The sequence below is a fragment of the Amblyraja radiata genome, chromosome 4 (assembly GCF_010909765.2).
Source record: "Amblyraja radiata isolate CabotCenter1 chromosome 4, sAmbRad1.1.pri, whole genome shotgun sequence".
Classification (NCBI taxonomy): domain Eukaryota; kingdom Metazoa; phylum Chordata; class Chondrichthyes; order Rajiformes; family Rajidae; genus Amblyraja; species Amblyraja radiata.
Genome location: NC_045959.1, coordinates 85,359,678 through 85,381,510, shown reverse-complemented (window position 1 = coordinate 85,381,510; position 21,833 = coordinate 85,359,678). Strand labels below are relative to the sequence as shown.

The 21,833-nt window shown below is 46.2% G+C and overlaps 1 protein-coding gene across 1 annotated transcript in view; it reads left to right on the top strand.

Annotated features, from left to right (window-relative positions):
• Window positions 1-21,628, top strand: part of LOC116972580 (ankyrin repeat and SOCS box protein 18-like) — a 134,281-nt gene extending 112,653 nt beyond the window's left edge. The window contains exons 3-5 of the mRNA XM_033020396.1: window positions 9,625-9,738; window positions 12,661-12,765; window positions 21,476-21,628. Of these exons, the coding sequence (XP_032876287.1) occupies window positions 9,625-9,738; window positions 12,661-12,765; window positions 21,476-21,628 (372 nt within the window). The remainder of the gene's footprint in view (window positions 1-9,624; window positions 9,739-12,660; window positions 12,766-21,475) is intronic.
• Window positions 21,629-21,833: the final 205 nt, after the last annotated feature.

Sequence of the window (21,833 nt, the reverse complement as noted above, 5' to 3'; positions counted from 1 at the left end):
ACCATCTGGCTTTTTAGGGGCAGCTTTAACATAACTGGACCCTTCAACTTGGATTGAATCCAAATTAGGCCACAGACGTGAAAGAGCATTCAATCAGTTGCATCATTCACTCCCAATCTTTTTAACATACAGATCATCATCAAGATAGAGCCATTTAGCACGGAATAAGGTTCAATTAATCCATTGCCAAGAGGCTCCTACATGTCAAAAACTGGCGGGTTAGTATACTCTCAGTGTACTAATGCTATACGCTTACATTAAGGTCATAAGGTCATAAGGGATAGGAGTAGAATTAGGCCATTCGGCCCATCAAGTCTACTCCGCCATTCAATCATGGCTGATCTATCTCTCCCTCCTAACCCCAGTCTCCTGCCTTCTCCCCATAACCTCTGACACCTGTACTAATAAAGAATCTATCTCTGCCTTAAAAATATCCACTGACCTGGCCTCCACATACATCAATCACCACCCTATCACCACCCTCTAAAGAAATTTCTCCTCAAAAGAATGTCCTTTAAGTCTGAGGCTGGGACCACTAGTCCTATACTCTCCCGCTAGTGTAAATATCCTCTCCATACACTCTATCTAAGCCTTTCACTATTCTGGCCTAGATTCTGGCCTATTGCATCTGAGATGCTTATCTAAGATGTATCTAAGTGCTTAAGTATAGTGATGCTTGTACTAAACTGTATACAAAAATGAATTTCACTGTACTTCGGTACATGTGACAAATAAAATACCACCAATTGCCAGCAGTTCTTAGTTAATTGTTACAGATCTATTGTTATGAGTGGTAACTCAAAGGAAGATTTGTTACAATTAGATTCCTGTATGTATACTCAACTTGGAGAGTTAGATTCGAAGCCAACACTTCCGATGAATATAGTAAAGAGCATGAACAATCCTCATGAAAGGAATAAAATTGTTCTCCTTCAATTAAATGATATATTCATTTTATAATGGAGACTGCCATGTCCTGCAACTTCTATGATTCTTTCCCTTACCCTGCACTTTGTAATTTTTTCCCTTCGGGCCACTAATCTCATTCCACTTTCAGTGTTGTTATTGATCTGTTTTCACAGCAGCAAACACAGTAGATCCCATTTATGTGGCCTCTTCAGTGTGATAGGCTTTTTCATAAAAGATTTGATGGAGCTGCATAAGGAATTAACCATATAACCACATATAATTACTAAGAGATGTGGTAACAGGATTTCATGTTGGACTCCAATCGATCCAATAGGAAAAATAACTCATCTCCCTTCAAACCATCGACAGAGCGACACAGTGGCGCATGGGTAGAGATGCTGCCTAACAGAACTAAAGACCCGGGTTTGATCCTGACTACGGGTGCTATCTGTATGGAGTTTGCACGTTCTCCGTGTGACCACTTGGGTTTTTTTCTGGGCGCTCTGATTGCCTTCAACATTCCAAAGACATATAGTTTGTAGGTTAATTGGCTTCGGAAAAAATTGTAACTTGCCCTTAGTGTGTAGGAAAGTGCTAGTATATGGGGTGATCACTGGTCGGCGTGGACTCAATGGGCCAAAAGGTCTATTTCCACACTGTATCTCTAAAGTCTAAAGTCTAATTTACTTCAAATCTGCGTCTATCCATCATGCGATGTTATGTAACAGTTTGCAGCATTATATTCAGCTCCTTGAGGCCTGACTCCCCAAATTGATCTCATACAGATCCAGGAGTCTGGCACAGACTTTAGAAGAGAGGAAATCAAGAGAATGTTACCTTCTGTCTTCAGTTGTCTGTAGAAGGCGTATATGTCCCTCCTCCCTTCCTTGCTCCTTTGATGTGTCTCTGGGCCTTTCTGGATCTATGGTGTCAAGATCTCTCCTCCCAATTCGCCTCATTTACAAAGGCCCCCTTGCAAACGTAACTGTCTGCACGTCCACACACAGCAGTGGTTTCAGGCAGGTTGCAAAGGCCAGTGGGATGATTCCCACCACTGTCTTGTGGTGAGCCTGCACAAGTACCAGTCAATCATGAGGTCAGTCCACGTGATGATACACAGGATTGCTGGCTCAAATTGGTCACTGGCCTGATACAGATATGTCGATTGCAGTGCACAAATAGAACATAGAACATAGAATTGAAAAGTACATGAACAGGCTCTATGGCCCACAACGTCTGTGCTGGACATGATGCCAAGACCAACTCTTATCTGCCTGCACATAATCGATATCCCTCCGTTCCCAGCATATCCATGTGGCTATCCAAAAATCTAAAATGCCACTCATATCTGCCTCCACCTCCACACCCAGCAGTGGGTCCCTGGCACTCAGCACCCTCTATGAAAAAAACATTCCCTGCACATCTCCTTGTAGATGAGAAATTACAAGATGTTCCCATGTCTTTGGGAATCACTGGCTTATATCCACAATACTTTGGAAAAGCAGGGATTTAGAAAAAGCAAAGAGGAAATATGTCTAACACAGACGCCTGAAGGCATCAGAAAGTAACATTCTCTTGATCTCTCCTAAAATCTGTGCCAGACTCCAGGAACTGTATGCCCCAGGAGAATTGCTCAGGCTTTATGAGAGAGGAACTTGGTGGCCACAATGGATAGCATCATCACACTAGCCTGACACTTCATTTGTCACCTTTCTGATGCCATACATTATGTAGAAACCATTAAAACCACCACTCAAATTCCTGGGAGTCAATATCATTAACAACTTCTCCTGGACCACCCATATTGAAGCAACAACCAAGAAAGTACACCACGTCTCTACTTCCTTAGAAAGCTTAGGAAGTTCGGCATGTCCCCAAGGTTGCATTCCTTGAGGAAACAGATTGGGTTATGACTAAGAATGGAATCACCAATAATCAGCTCCAACATCATCGTATATGTTTTCTCACCTTGAGGATCCTTGCGCTTTATCGCAAGAAAATAACCCAGTTCATCATTGTGCGCAGTTTTTGTCCCCTAATTTGTGGAAGGATATTCTTGCTATAGAGGGAGTGCAGTATACAAGGTTAATTCCCGGGATGGCGGGACTGTCATTTGCTGAGAGAATGGAGCGGCTGGGCTTGTATACTCTGGAATTTAGAAGGATGAGAGGATATCTAATTGAAACATTTAAGATTATTAAGGAGTTGGACACGCTAGAGGCAGGAAACATGTTCCCGATGTTGGGGGTGCCCAGAACCAGGTACCACAGTTTAAAACAAGGGGTAAGGCATTTAGAACAGAGATGAGGAAACACTTTTTCACACAGAGAGTCTGTTGAATTCTCTGCCTCAGAGGGCGGTGGAGGCCGGTTCTTTGGATACTTTCAAGAGAGTGCTTGATAGGGCTCTTAAAGATAATGGAGTCAGGGGATATAGAAACATAGAAAATAGGTGCCGGAGTAGGCCATTCGGCCCTTCGAGCCTGCACCGCCATTCGATATGATCATGGCTGATCATCCAAGCCAGCTCGGCCGACCGGAAGCACCAACAGACGGCGACGCGTACGAAAGCACCTCCGGGGACGCAGAGGTGGGTTAAAGGCCAGGTTAGAGCTAGCCCCACACAGGCTTGAGATTCCTAGCCTTTTCCTCGCCAACGTGCGCTCACTGGCAAACAAAATGGACGAACTCCGGCTGAGGATCACCTGGATCAAAGACTGCAACATCCTGATCTTCACGGAAACTTGGCTCAACATCGACGTTCCTGACAGCGCCATCCAGCTAACGGGGCGTCATTTACTCCGAGCGGACAGGACAACAGACTCCGGTAAGACCACAGGTGGGGGTCTGTGCATTTATGTAAATAAAGCATGGTGCACGGACTCCACCATCATCGAGAGTCACTGCTCAGCTAACCTTGAGTTCCTCTTGGTTAGATGCAGACCGTTCTATCTGCCCAGAGAGTTTACCTCCACTGTTGTGACTGCAGCCTATATTCCTCCTGATGCTAATGCCAAGCTTGCAATGAAAGAGCTGCATACTGCCATTAACAAACAACACTCACAACCCCGAGGCAGCCTTCATTGTTGCGGGTGACTTCAACCTGAAGACTGTACTCCCCAAATTCTACCAACATGTCTCCTTCGCCACTAGAGAAGACAAGACACTGGACAAAGTCTACACTAACATGGCTGAAGCTTACAAAGCCATCCCCCTCCCCCACCTTGGTCAGTCTGATCACCTCTCATTGTTCCTGCTCCCTAAGTACTCCCCACTCATCAGACGGGTTAAACCCACTGTGAGGACAGTTAAAGTCTGGTCAGAGGAAGCGGACTCCACACTTCAGCAGTGTTTTGGAAACACTGACTGGAAGGCGTTTGCAGCCCAGGCCACCCTTGACTCCCACAAGGACATTGATTCCTATACATCCTCTGTTCTGGACTTTATAAACTCCACCATCAATAGTGTCACCTCCCTCAAACGGGTGACCATATTCCCGAATCAGAAGCCATGGATGAACAGCGAGGTCAGGCTACTGCTGAAAGCACGGGACACCACTTTCAGGTCAGGCGATGCTCGAGCCTACAGTTCATCCAGGGCTAACCTGAAGAGGGGCATCAAGAAGGCCAAGCACTGCCATAAGCTCAGGATTGAGGAGCACTTCAACAACAACTCCGACCCCCGACGCATGTGGCAAGGCATCCAGGCCATCACGGACTATAGACCCACCAACACCACCCCCACATCCAGCAACGCCTCCTTCCTTGAGGAGCTTAACCACTTCTATGGCCGCTTCGACAGGGACAATCTAGAGACAGCCATCAAGGCTGTGCTCCCTGCTGATCACCAACCCCTCACACTCACCCCCGACGATGTGTACGTGGCACTGAGTAGGACTAATGCACGTAAGGCTGCTGGCCTTGACGGCATCCCCGGGCGCGTCCTCAGGACCTGTGCTGCGCAGCTGACAGGCGTCTCCACTGACATCCTCAACCTGTCACTTGCCCAAGCAGTTGTCCCCACGTGCCTTAAAACCACCTCCATCGTGCCGGTGCCAAAACACTCCACTGCGGCAAGCCTCAACGACTTCCGCCCAGTTGCACTTACTCCCATCATCACCAAGTGCTTCGAGAGGCTGGTCCTGGCACACCTCAAAGGCTGCCTACCCCCCACATTGGATCCCTATCAGTTTGCCTACCGCAAGAACAGGAGTACGGAGGATGCCATCTCAACGGCACTTCACTCCGCCCTCTCCCACCTCGACAACAGAGACACTTATGTAAGAATGCTGTTCATCGATTACAGCTCAGCATTCAACACCATTATACCATCTAAACTGATCACCAAACTCGGTGACCTGGGCATCGACCCCTCCCTCTGCAACTGGATACTGGACTTTCTAACCAACAGACCCCAGTCTGTTAGGTTAGACAAGCATACCTCTTCAACCCTCACCCTGAACACCGGCGTTCCACAGGGCTGTGTGCTGGGCCCCATCCTCTACTCCCTCTTCACCTACGACTGCACACCTGTACATGGTACTAACACCATCATCAAGTATGCAGATGATACAACGGTGATTGGCCTCATCAGCAACAACGATGAGTCGGCCTATAGGGAGGAGGTCCAGCACTTAGCAGCATGGTGCGCTGACAACAACCTGGCCCTTAACTCCAAAAAGACCAAGGAGCTCATTGTAGACTTCAGGAAGTCTAGGGGCGGCACGCACACCCCCATCCACATTAACGGGACGGAGGTGGAACGTGTTTCCAGCTTCAGGTTCCTGGGGGTCAACATCTCCGATGACCTCTCTTGGACCCACAATACCTCAACTCTGGTCAAGAAGGCTCACCAGCGTCTCATCTTCCTGAGGAGACTGAAGAAGGTCCAGCTGTCTCCTCAGATTCTGTTGAACCTATACCGCTGCACCATCGAGAGCATCCTTACCAACTGTATCACAGTATGGTATGGCAACTGCTCTGTCTCCGACCGGAAAGCACTGCAGAGTGTGGTGAAAATTGCCCAACGCATCACCGGTTCCTCGCTCCCCTCCATTGAGTCTGTCCAAAGCAAGCGTTGTCTGCGAAGGGCGCTCAGCATCGCCAAGGACTGCTCTCACCCCAACCATGGACTGTTTACCCTCCTACCATCCGGGAGGCGCTACAGGTCTCTTCGTTGCCGGACCAGCTTCTTCCCTGCGGCTGTCACACTACTCAACACTGTACCTCGGTGACTGCCAATCACCCCCCCCCCCCCCCCCCGGACACTCTTCCCACAGGAAAAAGACTATGACTGTATGCATGTAAATAGATTTATTTATTGAAATCATATTCTATGTCGCTCTTGCAGGGAGATGCTAGCTGCATTTCGTTGTCTCTGTACTGTACACTGACAATGACAATTAAAGTTGGAAAAAAAAAACAAAAAAAAACTCAGTATCCCATCCCTGCCTTTTCTCCATACCCCCTGATCCCTTTAGCCACAAGGGCCACATCTAACTCCCTCTTAAATATAGCCAATGAACTGGCCTCAACTACCTTCTGTGGCGGAGAATTCCACAGATTCACCACTCTCTGTGTAAAAAATGATTTTCTCATCTCGGTCCTAAAATACTTCCCTCTTAACCTTAAACTGTGACCCCTAGTTCTGGACTTCCCCAACATCGGGAATAAGCTTCCTGCATCTAGCCTGTCCAACCCCTTAAGAATTTTGTAAGTTTCTATAAGATCCCCATGGGGAGAAGGCAGGAACGGAGTACTGATTGTGGGTGATCAGCCATGATCACTTTGAATGGCTGTGCTGGCTCGAAGGGCCGAATGGCCTAGTCCTGCACCTATTGTCTATTGTCTATTATCACACAGACCAAGCTCTCCATTGTTGACTCTCTACACTTCACACTGATATGGGAAAGCAGTCAACATAATCAAATATTTTTCACATCCCAGTCATTGCCTCTTCTACCCACTCCTGGTGGGCAGAAGATACAAAAGCCTGAAAGCATGCACCACCAGACTCCAGAATAGCTTCTTCGCCTCAATTTTCAGACTTCAGAATGGCCCCCCCATAAGCTAGCGTGTAGTCACATTCTTCCAACCTACCTCATTGCGGACATTGAACTTTTTCACTGCAACTGTGAACTCTGCTCTACCTGTTGTACTTGTGTATGGCTTAATTGTATTCATGTAGAGTATTATCTGATTTAATTGAATAGGATGCAAACAAAAGCTTTTCACTGTATCTTGGTACAGGTGACAATAATAGACCAATGCCAACACCCATTCACTGCATTAGCATAGCAGCTATTCCTCAGGTCTGTCATGATCCTTTTTTTTTACTCATTCGAAGAATGTGGGCTATGCAGGCTGAGCCAGCATTTAATTCCCCATCCTTAATTGCCCTAGAAAAGCTGGTGATGAGTTGGCTTCTTGAAACGCGGCAGTTCTTGTGGTGTGGGTAGTTCCACAATGCTGTTTGGGAGGGAGGGAGTTCCATGATTTTGACCCAGTGACGAGGGTGAAGGGAAGGCAATACATTTCCAAGTCAGGATGCTGTGTGGCTTGAAGGTCAACTTCCAGATGGAGGTTCAGTTTAGAGATACAGTGTGGAAGCAGGCCCTTCAGCCCACCAAGTTCACACCGACCATCGGTCACCCCTACACTAGTTCTATGTTATGCCACTTTCACATTCTGAAAGTGAAATTACAGAAGCCAATTAACCTACAAACCTGCACGTCATTAGAATGTGGGAGAAAACCGGAGCACCCGGAGAAAATCCACGTGATCGCAGTTAGGACATACAAACTCTGCGCAGTCAGCACCCATAGATAAGATCGATCCTGGGTCTCTAGTGCTGAGAGGCAGCAGTTCTACCTCTGCGCCTCTGTGCCGTCCATGTCGCCATGCTTTTGCTAACCTTGTCCTTCTCGTTGGTAGAGGCCGTGTCTTTGAAAGGTGCTGTCTAAGGCGTATTGGTGAGTTACTGCCATGCATCGAGTAGACTGCATAAACTGTGTGTTTGTGGTGGTGTGAGTGCTTGGTTGTGGATGGGGTGCATATCAAGCAGGCTGACATGTCCTGTCTAGTGTTTAAGAAGGAACTGCAGATGCTGGAAAATCGAAGATACACAAAAAAGCTGGAGAAACTCAGCAGGTGCAGCAGCAACTATGGAGCGAAGGAAAAAGGCAACGTTTCGGGCTGAAACCCTTCTTCAGACTCATGTCCTCTCTAGTGTCGAGCTTCATGGTTATCGATGAAGCTGTCTTAAGGTACATGTTTTATGCATATGCCCATTGCCTGCTGAATGCGTCAGCACTGGCAAGAAACACAATCAAAAGAAAGGCTTGCATTTATGTAGCATCTTTCACATCATCCCAAAGAATGTTAGAGGCACTGAAATAGTTTGGAAGAGCAATAGTGGTTTGAATGTATGAAATGTACCATAGTGATATTTCACAGGCACCAATACAATAACGATAGGCTCTGATGAATGGACATCGGCCTGAAATGTTAACTCTGTGTCACTCTCTACAGTGTGACCTGACCTATACATTTTCTTTTCTTAATTTCAGATTTACAGTGTCTGCAGTATTTTACTAATTTTCCAATGACCAGATAATCTGGGTACACGGTGCTGTCAGGAATAGATAATAATCTGGATACCAAAGAGTACTCACTTTTTCTTTGAAAGAGGCCATGGGATTTTTTATTACCTGAATGAACAGGCAAGACCTCGAGATATATGGAATGGAATGGAATACTTTAGTGTCACATGTTACAAGGCACAGTCAAATTCTTTGCTTGCATACACAATGCATACAAATAGCGGCCACCTACGGCGCAGTCTAAATTACAAAGTACACTGGCTCCCCCTTTTGTTCTCTCCCTCTCCTCCTCCCCCTCCCCCCTCCCCACAGCAATTCGCATTCTCCTTTGTTCTCCCTCCCTCCCCATTGTCCATTGTTCTCCCCCCTCCCCCCTCATGGCGGTCCCCTGCACGCCGGGTCCTCATTGTTCTTCCCCCCCTCCCCCTCACGGTGGGTCCACATTGTTCTTTCCCCTCCCTCATGGTGGATATTGTCCCACCCTAAAGAAGAATCGGTCACTCGGTACAGCATTAAGGGCCTGTCCCACGAGCATGCGACTCTATGCGGCAAGCACGACCTAAAGGGCTGGTCCCACCAGCATGCGCCTGCATGCGGCAAGCGCGACCTAACGTGGTCGCTTGAGCCATATGGCCTCGCGGGGCCGGTCCCACTTTGATCGCCGGAGCCGTATGGAGTTGTGCGGAGCTGGTCCCAACATCGCGCGGGGCTCTGAAAAACTGACCGTGTTTAAAAATTCCGGGCGGCAATGACCTGCCGGCCCGCAGCCACCTCGATGCCGTGTCACTCACTCGACCTCCGCGCAGCTCCCGCTTCTGGTTTGGTCGCGCTTGCCGCATGCCGTACAGCTCAAGCGATCACGTTAAGTCGCGCTTGCCACATGCAGGCGCATGCTGGTGGGACAGGCCCTTTAGGTCGCGCTTGCCGCATGCAGGTCGCATGCTCGTGGAACAGGCCCTTTAGAATCCCCACCAGGATTTCTGTGCTGAGGTCTTTGGAGCCTTCTGTTCAGAGTGCTTTCTCCTAAAGTACAGCTGACAAAAGGAACAATTCATGGGAATCTTGTTTCCTCCTTAACATCTACAACACCAATTTCTTTGCTCTTTGCCCTTGCAGCACAAGGATCAGTTGCCTCTACATTTTGCTGCCGGGAGGACGAGTGGTACTCTCAACATAGTACAGATGCTGCTGAAGTCCTCAAACAAAGATGCTCGATTGATGCAAGATAAGGTATGAGATAGGGAATCTTTGTCTTTAGAGGCTCTAGGTAACGATGCTCAAACCCTACTCGTGCATATGTAATAAATGTGGGGCTATCCTTGGTTATATATTGCTGATATAATGTTGTTGAAATACATTTTGCTAAAAAAAAGTTTACTTTTTCAACAGTGACCACAGTTCGATTAGGTTTAAGATATTTAATGATATTGACAGAGGGCCCACATGTTAAAATGCTCAACTGGGGTAAGGCCAACTTTGAGGGTATGAGAGAAGGTCTCGCTCAAGTTGACTGGAGCAGGTTATTTGAGGGGAAAGGAACATCAGCCGAGTGGAATGTTTTTAAAAGTTTGCTGACAAAAGCACAGGATATGTACGTCCTTGTCAGAGCGAAGGGCAAAGCAGGCTGATGAAGCTTGGCTGTTGAAGGAAATTGAGGCATTGGTCAAAAACAAGAAGGATGCATGGGACAGGTATGGGCAGCTGGGATCAAGTGCATCCCTGGAGGAATTCCAGGAACTAAGGAGTAAATGGAAAAAGGAAATCAGAAGGGCAAAAAGGGGCCGGGAAATAGCTCTGGCGGGTAGCATTAAGGACAAAATCCCAAAAGATTTTAAAAACAGATTTGGGGGAAAAGGTATCTAGAGAGAGAGTGGAACCTCTCAGGAATCAAAGCGGTTATCTCTGTGTGGAGCCACAGGAGATGGCAAGGTCCTCAATGAGTATTTCCCCTCTATATTTACCGAAGAGAAAGACAGTAGGACGGAGGAACTTGGGGCAGTCATTGGAAGTGTCTTGAGAGCAGTCAGGTTTACCATCGAAGAAGTACTGAAGGTACTGTCGTGTCTGAAGGTAGACAAATCTCCAGGACCTGATCAGATATATCCAAGGACATTGAGGGAAACTAGAGAAGAATTTCTGGGAGCCCTGGTTAAAATTTACAAGTCGTCCTTAAATACAGGAGAGGTGCCGGAAGACTGGAGGGTGTCAAATGTTGTTCCTCTATTCAAGAAGGGCTGCAGGGAAAATGTTGGGAACTATAGGCCGGTGAGCTTAACATCTGTAGTTGGAAAGTTACTAGAGAGTATTCTGAGGGATGGGTTATACAGGCATTTGGATGGGCAAGGGCAGATTAGGGATAGTCAGCATGGTTTTGTACATGGGAGGTCATGTCTCACAAATCTGATTGAGTTTTTTGGAGATGACCAAAAAGGTCGATGAGGGCAGAGCTGTAGATGTTGTATACATGGGTTTCAGTAAGGCATTCAACAAGGTTCCGCAGGGTAGGCTGCTCTGGAAGGTTAGATAGTATGGAATTGATGGAGAGATAGCTGAATGGATAGCAAATTGGCTTCATGGAAGGAAGCAGAGGGTGCTGGTAGAAGGTTGCTTCTCAGACTGGAGGCCCGTTACTGTTTGTCATCTACATCAATGATTTGGATGAGAACATACAGGGCAAGATTAGCAAGTTTGATGATGATACAAAAGTGCATGGTTTTGCAGATAGTGAAGATGGTTGTGAAAGATTGCAGCAGGATCTGGCTCAATTGACTAGGTGAGCGGAGGAATGGTTGATGGAATTTAATACTGAGAAATGTGAGGTGTTACATTCTGGAATGCCTAACAAGGGCAGGACCTACACAGTGAATGGTAGTCCTCTGGAGAATGTTGTAGAGCAGGCGGATCTACGAGTACAGGTGCATGGTTCCTTGAAGGTCGAGTCACAGGTAGATAAGGTGGTCAAAAAGGCTTTTAGCACATTGGCAGTTGCAGTTGTAATGTGTTGGTGAGACTGCATTTAGAATATTGTGTTCAGTTGGGCACCATGTTATAGGAAAGATATTGTCTAGCTTGAAAGGGTTCAGAGAAGATTTATGAGGATGTTGCCAGGACTAGAGGGTCTGAGCTATTGGCTGGGTCTCTATTCCTTTAAGTGCAGGAGGATGAGGGGTGATCTTATAGAGTTGTATAAGATCATGAGAGGAATAGATCGGGCAGATGCACAGAATCTCTTGCCAAGAGTAGGGGAATCGAGGACCAGAGGACATAGGTTTAAGATGAAGGGGAAAAGATTTAATAGGGATCACAGGGTTAATTTTTTCACACAAAGGGTGGTGGGTGTATGGAACAAGCTGCCAGGGGAGGTAGTTGAGGCTGGGACTATCCTGACATTTAAGAAACAGTTAGACAGATACATGGATAGAACAATGGAGGGATATGGATCAAATGCAAGCAGGTGGGACTAGTATAGCTGGGACATGTTGGCCTGTGTGGGCAAGTTGGGCCAAAGGGCCTGTTTCACTCTATGACTATCACTGTATCACTCTATGACTATAACAGGTGGATAGAAACTTGAACCTTTTTGCTTTATATTCAAAGCGGCCCACCGATTCTACGCTGACTAGCGATCACTCCATTCTATGAACTAACACTATCCTACAAACTAGGGACAATTTTGATTTTTTTTTTTTGCCATAGCCGATGAACCTACAAATCTATACATATTTGGAGTGTGGGAGGAAACCGGAGCACCCAGAGAAAATCCATACAATCACAGGGAGAATGTACAAATCTGTACTGACAGCACTCTTGCAGTCTTGGGCTGAGCTGTTCCCAGTACAGCAGTACTGTGGGAGCACCTTTACTAAAAGGACCAATAAAGTTCGAGAGCAGCTTATCAAGGGCATTTAAGGGAGGACAGCAAGTGATGGTTGTAGGATATTCCTGTGAGATAGTTGCTTGCTCTACTTAAAACATACAGCACAGGAACAGGCTCATTGACCCAGAATGTCTGTACAGAACTTCTTGCACTGCAGTAGTAACCACACCTCAAAAGTACTGCAAGAGGTCGAGGTGTGAAAAGCACAATGTATAATGTCTTTTCTTTCTACATTCATTTTCTGTGCTCTCACTCTGTTCCATTATTTTCTATAGGATGGGTGCATTCCCTTGTTTCTAAGTGCTGAAGCCAGTAATATTGGAGTCTGCAAGGAACTTCTTGGAATTAATGCTGATCTGCAACTCAGGACACAGCGAAAGGTACAAGTTAAGTAGGGCCTGACAAAGTACTGTCAGAGCCTTGTACTTGCTGCATGGTAAATCAAATTCCACTGTACCATAATTGGTGCATGTGGCAATAAATGCGAACTTGAACTTGAACTTGAACTACATGGCTTGCCAACAAAAAAGGAAAATTATTGAGCGAGCAGGTCTACCTTTTGGCAATGCTGGCACTGCTGAGAATAAAAATATATCCTCCAAAGATGTACCTGACATAATTTGACATTACTCTTCTCTGCAAATACAAACCTGCTTCCTGTTTTTATGGTGAGGAAGAATCCTCTATCCATTTATTAAATTCATAGTAAGCCGCTTTTCAAAATTGGTACCAAGAATGAGGTACAAAGAAGATTACAATAATTTTAGACACTTTTGTTGGAGTGGACTATGAATTCTCCTCTCAAAATGGTGCAGAGGAGGTTGGATAGACTTGGATTGTTTTCTATGGAACAACGGAGGTTGATAGGTGTAAAAAATAGAAAGATTAAACGAGAACTTACCGTTTGAAGATTGATCTTTATTTTATGAGAAGTTGAAGTGAGGGAGTACGTGAAGAGCCCGCCAGCCGCATGCACGTCAAACTTCAGAGCAGCTATATGAAACCACAGACTAGTTGCTGAACTTAAGCTATAGAAAGATTAACGACCTTAGAACTACCGAATGATCTTTATGAGAAATAGGGTTGGGCGTGGAGGGCACGTATTCCCTCACTTCAACTTCTCATAAAATAAAGATCAAACTTCAAACAGTAAGTTCTTGTTTAATCTTTCGATTTTATTTCGAAGTCACGTGAGTGACAACGTGAAGACTTCAAAGCTCTGTGGTTTCATGCAGTAACCCAATCTGTGTGTGGAACACTTAACCAGATAAACAGATAAACCATTAATGGTAGGCCTCTTGCTGTGTGATGAAAGGGAACTATCCATTCTTTTGGCTGCTAACAATAAAGAAACTATCTTTCATCTCATAGGTACTAGCAAGCTCAGTGCACTTTTATACCTAATGACACCCCCAATCTCTGCTCTGGTGTGTATGCTGTCAACTTCAAATGTACGCAATCATGCCCATTTTGCTTATGAGATCATTCCCATAATAAGCTACCCTAATGTCAGTTATGACCCAGAGACCGAGCCAGAGATTGAGTAAAGACTGTGTTCTTTGTGCTGAGATCAGTTGCTGAAAGCATAATCATCTTAAAAATACTGCTCCCATTATGAATACAGTAGAAGAATATTTGCATAATAATTGACTGATATACATCGCACACTACAATGAGTGTAGGCTTTTAGAGTGGTCATATAAAAGACACCCTGCATAAAGTTAGTGAACAGCTGGTGAATAACCAATCATTTATTGTCCCACATGGTACTTTAGAGAATGATAAAGCAGCACAAGCTGTGTCAATTGTGCTATTACATAAACGCTTCTCTAGGCTCAAACTGAAAGCCACACAAACCTCTGTTACTTCTGTTTAAAAGTAACTCACATATTTTGTTCACAAACTTCCCATACAATTGTGCAGAGCTAGCTGCCCGAGAAGACAGGCTGCCCCAGCCATCACTCGTGATGTAAATAGGATTGCATCAGCCGCCTGAATTAATAGGCAAAATTGGAACTATTGAATTTCATGTTCCCTCATTGTTAATATCGCAAGAGGTATCTACTGATAACCCCCAAGTTTTATCAGCTGCAAATTTTGCATATTATCTAAAACTCGATGACACAATACCCTTTGATCTGAGTAGGGCCTCTTTCCAATATACTCCCCACGACAGAGTGGGAGAAATACTGCAACCCTGCCAGGTGTTAGCACAGGCATATGGCTGGAGCCGTCTGTTAATGCTTCCGGTATATGGGGCATAGTGAGTTCATATGATTAAAAGAAGCATATCCCCATTAGATCACAGATTCGTCTGCTCTATCGATATCCACATAGTTGGAGTCTCTTATAAAAGAATCACCAACAGTCACCTCTACTGAGCAGAAATTATCATGACGTCACCCTGAACCAGATGTAGCTCCCACAGGTGTCTGATAGACACAGCTCAAAAAAAGGCTTCCTAAGCCAGGAGCTCTGGACTGCAATGGCAAGTCAAATTTCACACCATTTGGTGTATGTGATAATAAATGTCCTTTGTAATTAATTTAATTCATTTTCAATTTAAAACTTTATTGGCACGATAAGATACATCGTTATATTGCCAAAGTATTAAACATGACCTTTGAATGCTCTCTGCTACGATAGTCACAAACGTGACCGAGCGGCAACCTCTATTAAAAACCTGCCAACTCTATTTATAGCCACCCTAAAAATAAAGCATATGCTGCTGCAACGTAAGCTGAGCCAACCTCAGCCAGCAGCATCTATGTTTAAAATTGCTCGGTGCTACGGCAGTTGAGTTTACCTGGCGGTTGCTCCTGGCCATGGCTATTTTTAACTCACCGGCTGCTGCTAATCTTTTGCAGCGATCGTTGACCTGGCTGCGCCGGCAGCCGCAATATCAAATCCTAGTTCCTTACGGAGCTCCACGGCGGTCTCCAAATCTGGCCGCCTGCTCCCGTTCGGAGCACCAATGCCGGCAGCCGCATAATCGCATCCCAGCTCCTTATGAAACATCCACAGCGGCCTCCAAATTCGGCCGGCTGCTCCCGTTCGAAGCTCCAACGGCGGCAGCCGCAATATTGTATCTAGTTCCTTATGGAGCCTCCATGGCGGCCCAAAACCGGCCGCCTCCGTCAGCTACTCCAGGCCCACTGTACGGCAGCGACCCGCTGAAAACAAAATTAACTTACCTGCCAGAGCAGTTTCGAACTGCTCCGACTCGCGCGCCATGAGTCAAAGTATTGACGCACATGCGGCTGGCGGGCTCTTTCCGTAGTCACTCACGTGACTTTGAAATAAAATTATGGTGGACAGTCAGAACCCTTTTATCAAATACCATAGGGCATAACTTTAAGATGAGAGGGGCAAAACTTAAAGTGGGTAGGTGGGATTGTTTTTTTACAGAGAAGATGGTGAGTGCCTGCAGCATTCTGCCGGGGGTGGGTGGATGCAGATATAACTGGCATTTAGGGGGCATAGACAGAGAGAGATGGACAGAGAAAGAAAGAGAGGGACAGAGAGAGACGGGCAGAGAAAGAAAGAGAGGGGCAGAGGCAGAGAGAGAGAGGGGCACAGACAGAGAAAGAGGGGCAGAAACAGAGAGAGGTGGGCAAAGAGAGAGAGAGGGCCAGAGAGAGAGAGGGGGGAGTGAGGGGGGAGAGGAGAGAGGCCGGAGGAGGGGGGAGGATTGGAGGCGAGGGGAGGTAGGGAGTGGAGGAGGGGGGAGAGGAGGAGGGGGCGAGCAGGGGGGGAGAGGAGGAGGGGGAGAGGAGGAGGGAGGGGGGGGGGGAGGAGGGGGGGGGGGGAGAGGAGAGAGGGAGAGGAGAGAGGGAGAGGAGGAGGGAGGAGAGGTGGAGGGAGGAGAGGAGGGAGAGAGGAGGAGGGAGGAGAGGAAGAGGGAGGAGAGGAGGAGGGGGGGGGATAGAGGTGGGGGGAGAAGAGGAGGGGGTGAGGGGGGGAGGAGGAGGGGAGGGGGGGGGGCGGCCGGGGAATGGGGAGCAGCCACCGGGAAGCAGCCAGCGGGAATCAGCCAGCGGGGAGCAGCCAGTGGGGATCAGCCAGCAGGGAAACGCCAGCAGCGGGCAGCCAGGTGACGTCACTCGCAGCGCGTGGAACACAGCGTGCAAACCCATTGTGACGTCATCACATCATCAGCGAAAAACATGCGGTTTTTTTCAGTCTCTTCAGATTTTAGAACAATTTAATTAATCACTCGAGAAATAAAGCATGGACTTTTCAGATAAGGCGATTTTGGACTCCACTGGATAAATGTCTACCGGAATATGAGAGAGAGACACACACACACACACACACACACACACACACACACACACACACACACACACACACACACACACACACACACACACACACACACACACACACACACACACACACACACACACACACACACACACACACACACACACACACACACACACACACACACACACACACACACACACACACACACACACACACACACACACACACACACACACACACACACACACACACCAGACCATGCTGATATAGGTGGCGGTGGGAGTAAATAATCGCTTTTAAAAGACGTTTGGGTAGGCACATGAAATACAGGCAATAGTCATAGAGTCATTGTGATACATTGTGCAAACAGGCCCTTCAGCCCAACTTGTCCAAACCAACCAACATGTCCCAGATACACTAGTCCCACCTGCCAGCATTTGGTCCATATCCCTCCAAACCTGTCCTATCCATGTACTTGTCTAACTGCTTCTTAAATGTTGGGATAGTCCCTGCCTCAACTACCTCCTCTGGCAGTTTGTTCCATACATCGCTACCCTCTATGTGAAAAAGTTACCCCTCAGATTCCTATCAAATCTTTTCCCTTTCACGTTAACCTATGTCCTATGGTCCTCGATTCCCCTACTCTGGGCATGAGACTCTGTGCATCTGCCCAATCTATTTCTCTCATGATCTTATACACCTTTTATAAGATCACCCCTCATCCTCCTGCGCTCCAAGGAATAGAGTCCCAGCCTGCTCAACCTTTGCCTGTTGCTCAGACCCTTTGGTTCTGGCAACATCCTCGTAAAACTTCTCTGTACCCTTTCCAGCTTGATAACATATTTCCTATAACATGTGCCCAGAAGTGCCCAGAATAGATGGACATGGATCGAGTGAGTGCAGGCAGAGGAGGTTAACATGGCATCATTGTCAGCATAGAAATTGTGGGCTGATGGGCCTGCTCCTGTTCTGTACTGTTCCATAGTGGGTCAGGCAGCATCTCTGGAGAGAAGGAATGGGTGACATCACCCATTCCTTCTCTCCGGAGATGCTGCCTGGCCCACTGAGTTACTCCAGCATTTTGTGTCTACATTTGATTTAAACCAGCATCTGCAGTCCTTTCCTGCACACTGTACTGATCGATGTTGTAAAATAAAGTTTCCGTACATTAAGTAATGGGTTGCAAACCCAGATATCTGGCTGCCACAGAATATCCTAACTTATAATTTCTCAATTTGCTGGAAGGAGATATGTCTGGCTAAGTTTGAATGAGTGTTTAAGAAGGAACTGCAGATGCTGGAAAATCGAAGGTACACAAAAATGCTGGAGAAACTCAGCGGGTGCAGCAGCATATATGGAGCGAAGGAGATAGGCAACGTTTCAGGTGCCGTGAATGAGTGCCGTGTTGATTCCAGGCAGAATTGTTTGTCATGTACAGGCTAGCTACTATAGACATAGACTGTGACTTACTGAAAATATGTACCCTTCATTTGCATTGATAACGCTCCGTATGTTGAATTGTTGCTGCCTCTAAAAAAAGCACCTGAGCAGATATAGGATTTCCAGTCATAGACAAAACAGCATCTAACACAGAAGACCTCCTGTATCTATTAACATGCAGGGTACACAAAAACGCTGGAGAAACTCAGCGGGTGCAGCAGCATCTATGGAGCGAAGGAAATAGGCAACGTTTCGGGCCGAAACCCTTCTTCAGACTGATGGGGGGTGGCGGGGAGAAGAAAGGAAAAAGGAGGAGGAGGAGTCCGAGGGCTGAGGGATGGGAGGAGACAGCCCGAGGGCTGAGGAAGGGGAGGAGACAGCAAGGGCTAACAAAATTGGGAGAATTCAATGTTCATGCCCGCAGGATGCAGACTCCCCAAGCGGAATATGAGGCGCTGTTCCTCCAATTTCCGGTGTTGCTCACTCTGGCCATGGAGGAGACCCAGGACAGAGAGGTCAGATGGGGAATGGGAGGGGGAGTTGAAGTGCTGAGCCACCGGGAGGTCAGGTAGGTTCTTGCTGACCGAGCGGAGGTGTCGGCGAAACGATCGCCCAGCCTCCGCTTAGTCTCACCGATGTAAATCAGCTGACATCTAGACCAGCGGATGCAATAGATGAGGTTGGAGGAGATACAGGTGAACCTCTGTCGCACCTGAAACGACTGCTTGGGTCCTTGAATGGAGTTGAGGGGGGAGGTAAAGGGACAGGTGTTGCATCTCTTGCGGTTGCAACGGAAAGTGCCCGGGGAGGGGGTGGTACGGGAGGGAAGGGAAGAATTGACAAGGGAGTGACGGAGGGAGCGTTCTTTGCGGAAGGCAGACATGGGGGGAGATGGGAAGATGTGGCGAGTGGTGGGGTCACGTTGGAGGTGGCGAAACTGACGGAGGATTACTTGTTGTATGTGCCGGCTGGTGGGGTGAAAGGTGAGGACTAGGGGGACTCTGCCCTTGTTGCGAGTGCGGGGATGGGGAGAGAGAGCAGTGTTGCGGAGTATGGAAGAGACCCTGGTGCGAGCCTCATCTATGGTGGAGGAGGGGAATCCCCGTTCCCTGAAGAATGAGGACATTTCAGATGCCCTGGTGTGGAACGCCTCATCCTGGGAGCAGATGCGGCATAGACGGAAGATTTGGGAGTAGGGGATGGAATCCTTACAGGAAGCAGGGTGGGAAGAAGTGTAGTCCAGTGTCTATTAACATGCAATCTGAACCACTTTCCATGAGAACCACTCCTCAGCATAAGCATCGATGATAAAATTCTCCATCATCTATAATGCACCAGCAGAGTTTTTTGGGTATTGCAAAAAAGATGCTTTTGATCTCAATCCTCACACAAAATCATGGTGTATTGGACAGCTAGTCCCCCTACATGCCTCTGAGACCTGGATTAAGTACATCAGCTATCTCAAACACCGAAGGATATCACCAACAATGCTTCTGCAAAATCCTCCAAATTCCCTGGAAGGATAAGTAACAAAGAATGCAATGCTCACGGTGATCCTAAATGTTGTCAAATAATTTTAATCCTTTAATTTCACTATTATATTTAGTGTAGCCATTGCCTTGTATGCAGTAATCTGCTGAAAGCCCTGAACCATGTCCTTCTTGTCATCTTGTGAAAACCAAGTTGACAGCAGAATTCATATTCCTATAAACATGTTAGGTTTGAAGATCTAGATCCTGAGCTGGGCCTGTAAACATGTGTTGCTGTAGAACAACATGGGGGGGGGGGGGTAAGGTAAGTGCATCAACAGCTCATTTTACATCACTCGTGTTTCATTTCCTTTGAATACACTTCAAGAGTTTAATTTAGGTTCATTTATTGATACAGCATGGAAGCAGGCCCTTCGGCCCATCGAGTCTGCACCGCCCAATGATCACCCCATACACTATTACTATTTTTCCCAGTTTCACATCCTACACACTAAGTAGGTATGTTGCAAAACTTACCTTCAGCTGCGCTGCAGTTCTGCCGCTGCCCGTGTGCGCGACTTTGGCGCCTTTGAGAGGGGGGCGGGTTTAAAACGCGATTTTCTCTAGGCTGTTGAAATCGAGGTTGTTCAGCCTACTCAGTTGCTGACGAAAAATCGCTGCGAAATTCATTCGCTGCAGGTATTTTTAAACTAAATTAGGTTATTTAATTGTTATAGTAGATTAAAAATCATCCTCTAAAGCCGCGAACCCCGACAACGGGACGGATCTCATGTAGGGGACAAGGCAAGGTAGGTTGTTTATTTTTACATTAAAAAGGGCTTCTTAAGATCCCTTAATTCAAAATTTTATGTTGCGAGTAGCTGACTTGGGGGCCCATTCAATCCCACAGTATCTTTCTGGGCATATGGGCTACAAATCCACCGCAATGGCAGCGTTCCAAACCAGCACGTTCCACAGAATCCCACTTGCAAGCTGATTTAAATGGCCATTAATTTACAGCAATTGAACACTAAATCCCTTCCATTTGGCCTATAAATTAATGTCAATGAGATTTAAAAATCATGTTTTATTGTGAATTCTTGTGTGAATGTTCTTTGGACACTTAGGCTATTTAAAAATGTTAATCTTTTCTTAAGAAATGGATAGATGTTTAGATCTAGTAATTGAATTTTGGAATTAGCTACAATTGGGTAACTAACTAATTATATGCTTTAATTTCAGGTCATCCAAGTAAGATTTTTAATATTTGTTTCAGAATGCTTCTATCTATAATAACTGAAAATGTCTTTCAGTTCTCTTAATTTTTTATAACGTTATGGCCATTTCACTGTCCTTGATCACAACCTTTGTGTTAAGTCAATGGAAAATCAATAGGGAACAAGATGCTAATTTCCGAGTATGAAAATGGCCATAACCTTTTTAATACTGAAGATATGAAAGTGAATTAGGTGTCAAATTAAACTTTTTATGCTTTATCTGATGGGATAAATTGCAGACTTGATTTTTTTAATCTCAAAATGTTGTAACATTGCTACACTATGGGCAATTTACAGAAGTCAATTAACCTATAAACCTGCATGTCTTTACGAGGTGGGAGGAAACCGGAGCTCCCGGAGAACACCTACTCAGTCACAGGGAGAACATACAAACTCCGTACAGACAGCACCCATAGTCTGTAAGGCAGCAGTTCTACCGCTACATCACTGTGCCATCACAAAGAGCTATAGCATTCTTATCGACTAATCTGTAAACAGTTGATTCAAAGCCATCTGTTATGAAGCACTGGATTCACTTGGATGTCACAAGAAAATTACTTAAAATAATATTTTGTATGTGGTAGAGCCTTCTAAATGGAAGCAATTTCTTCCTAACCGTCTGCCTTCATTTCCAGGATAATGGTGACACAGTCTTACATGTTTGCTGCAGAAAAAAAGATGTAGAGTTGGCCAAACTCATGGTGGAATTTGGTGCTGGTGCTGATTTTCAAAATGTGAGTAAGCACTGGTATAGAACAACGTTGACAAATTACACAGTGACCTTATAACAATGAAGGCATAAACCAGAATATTTGTGGGAGAGATTTCCTTCACACTCATTAACAGAATGAATCAAATCACCAAGGCTTCAGAGGATTAAATATTCTACATCTAGAAATTATCAATGAAAACATATAAATAGAGGAAAGTGAACATGGTAGAGGATCACCTAGATTTCACTGAGTTTTTTGAATAGGTGTCCAGGAGGATTGT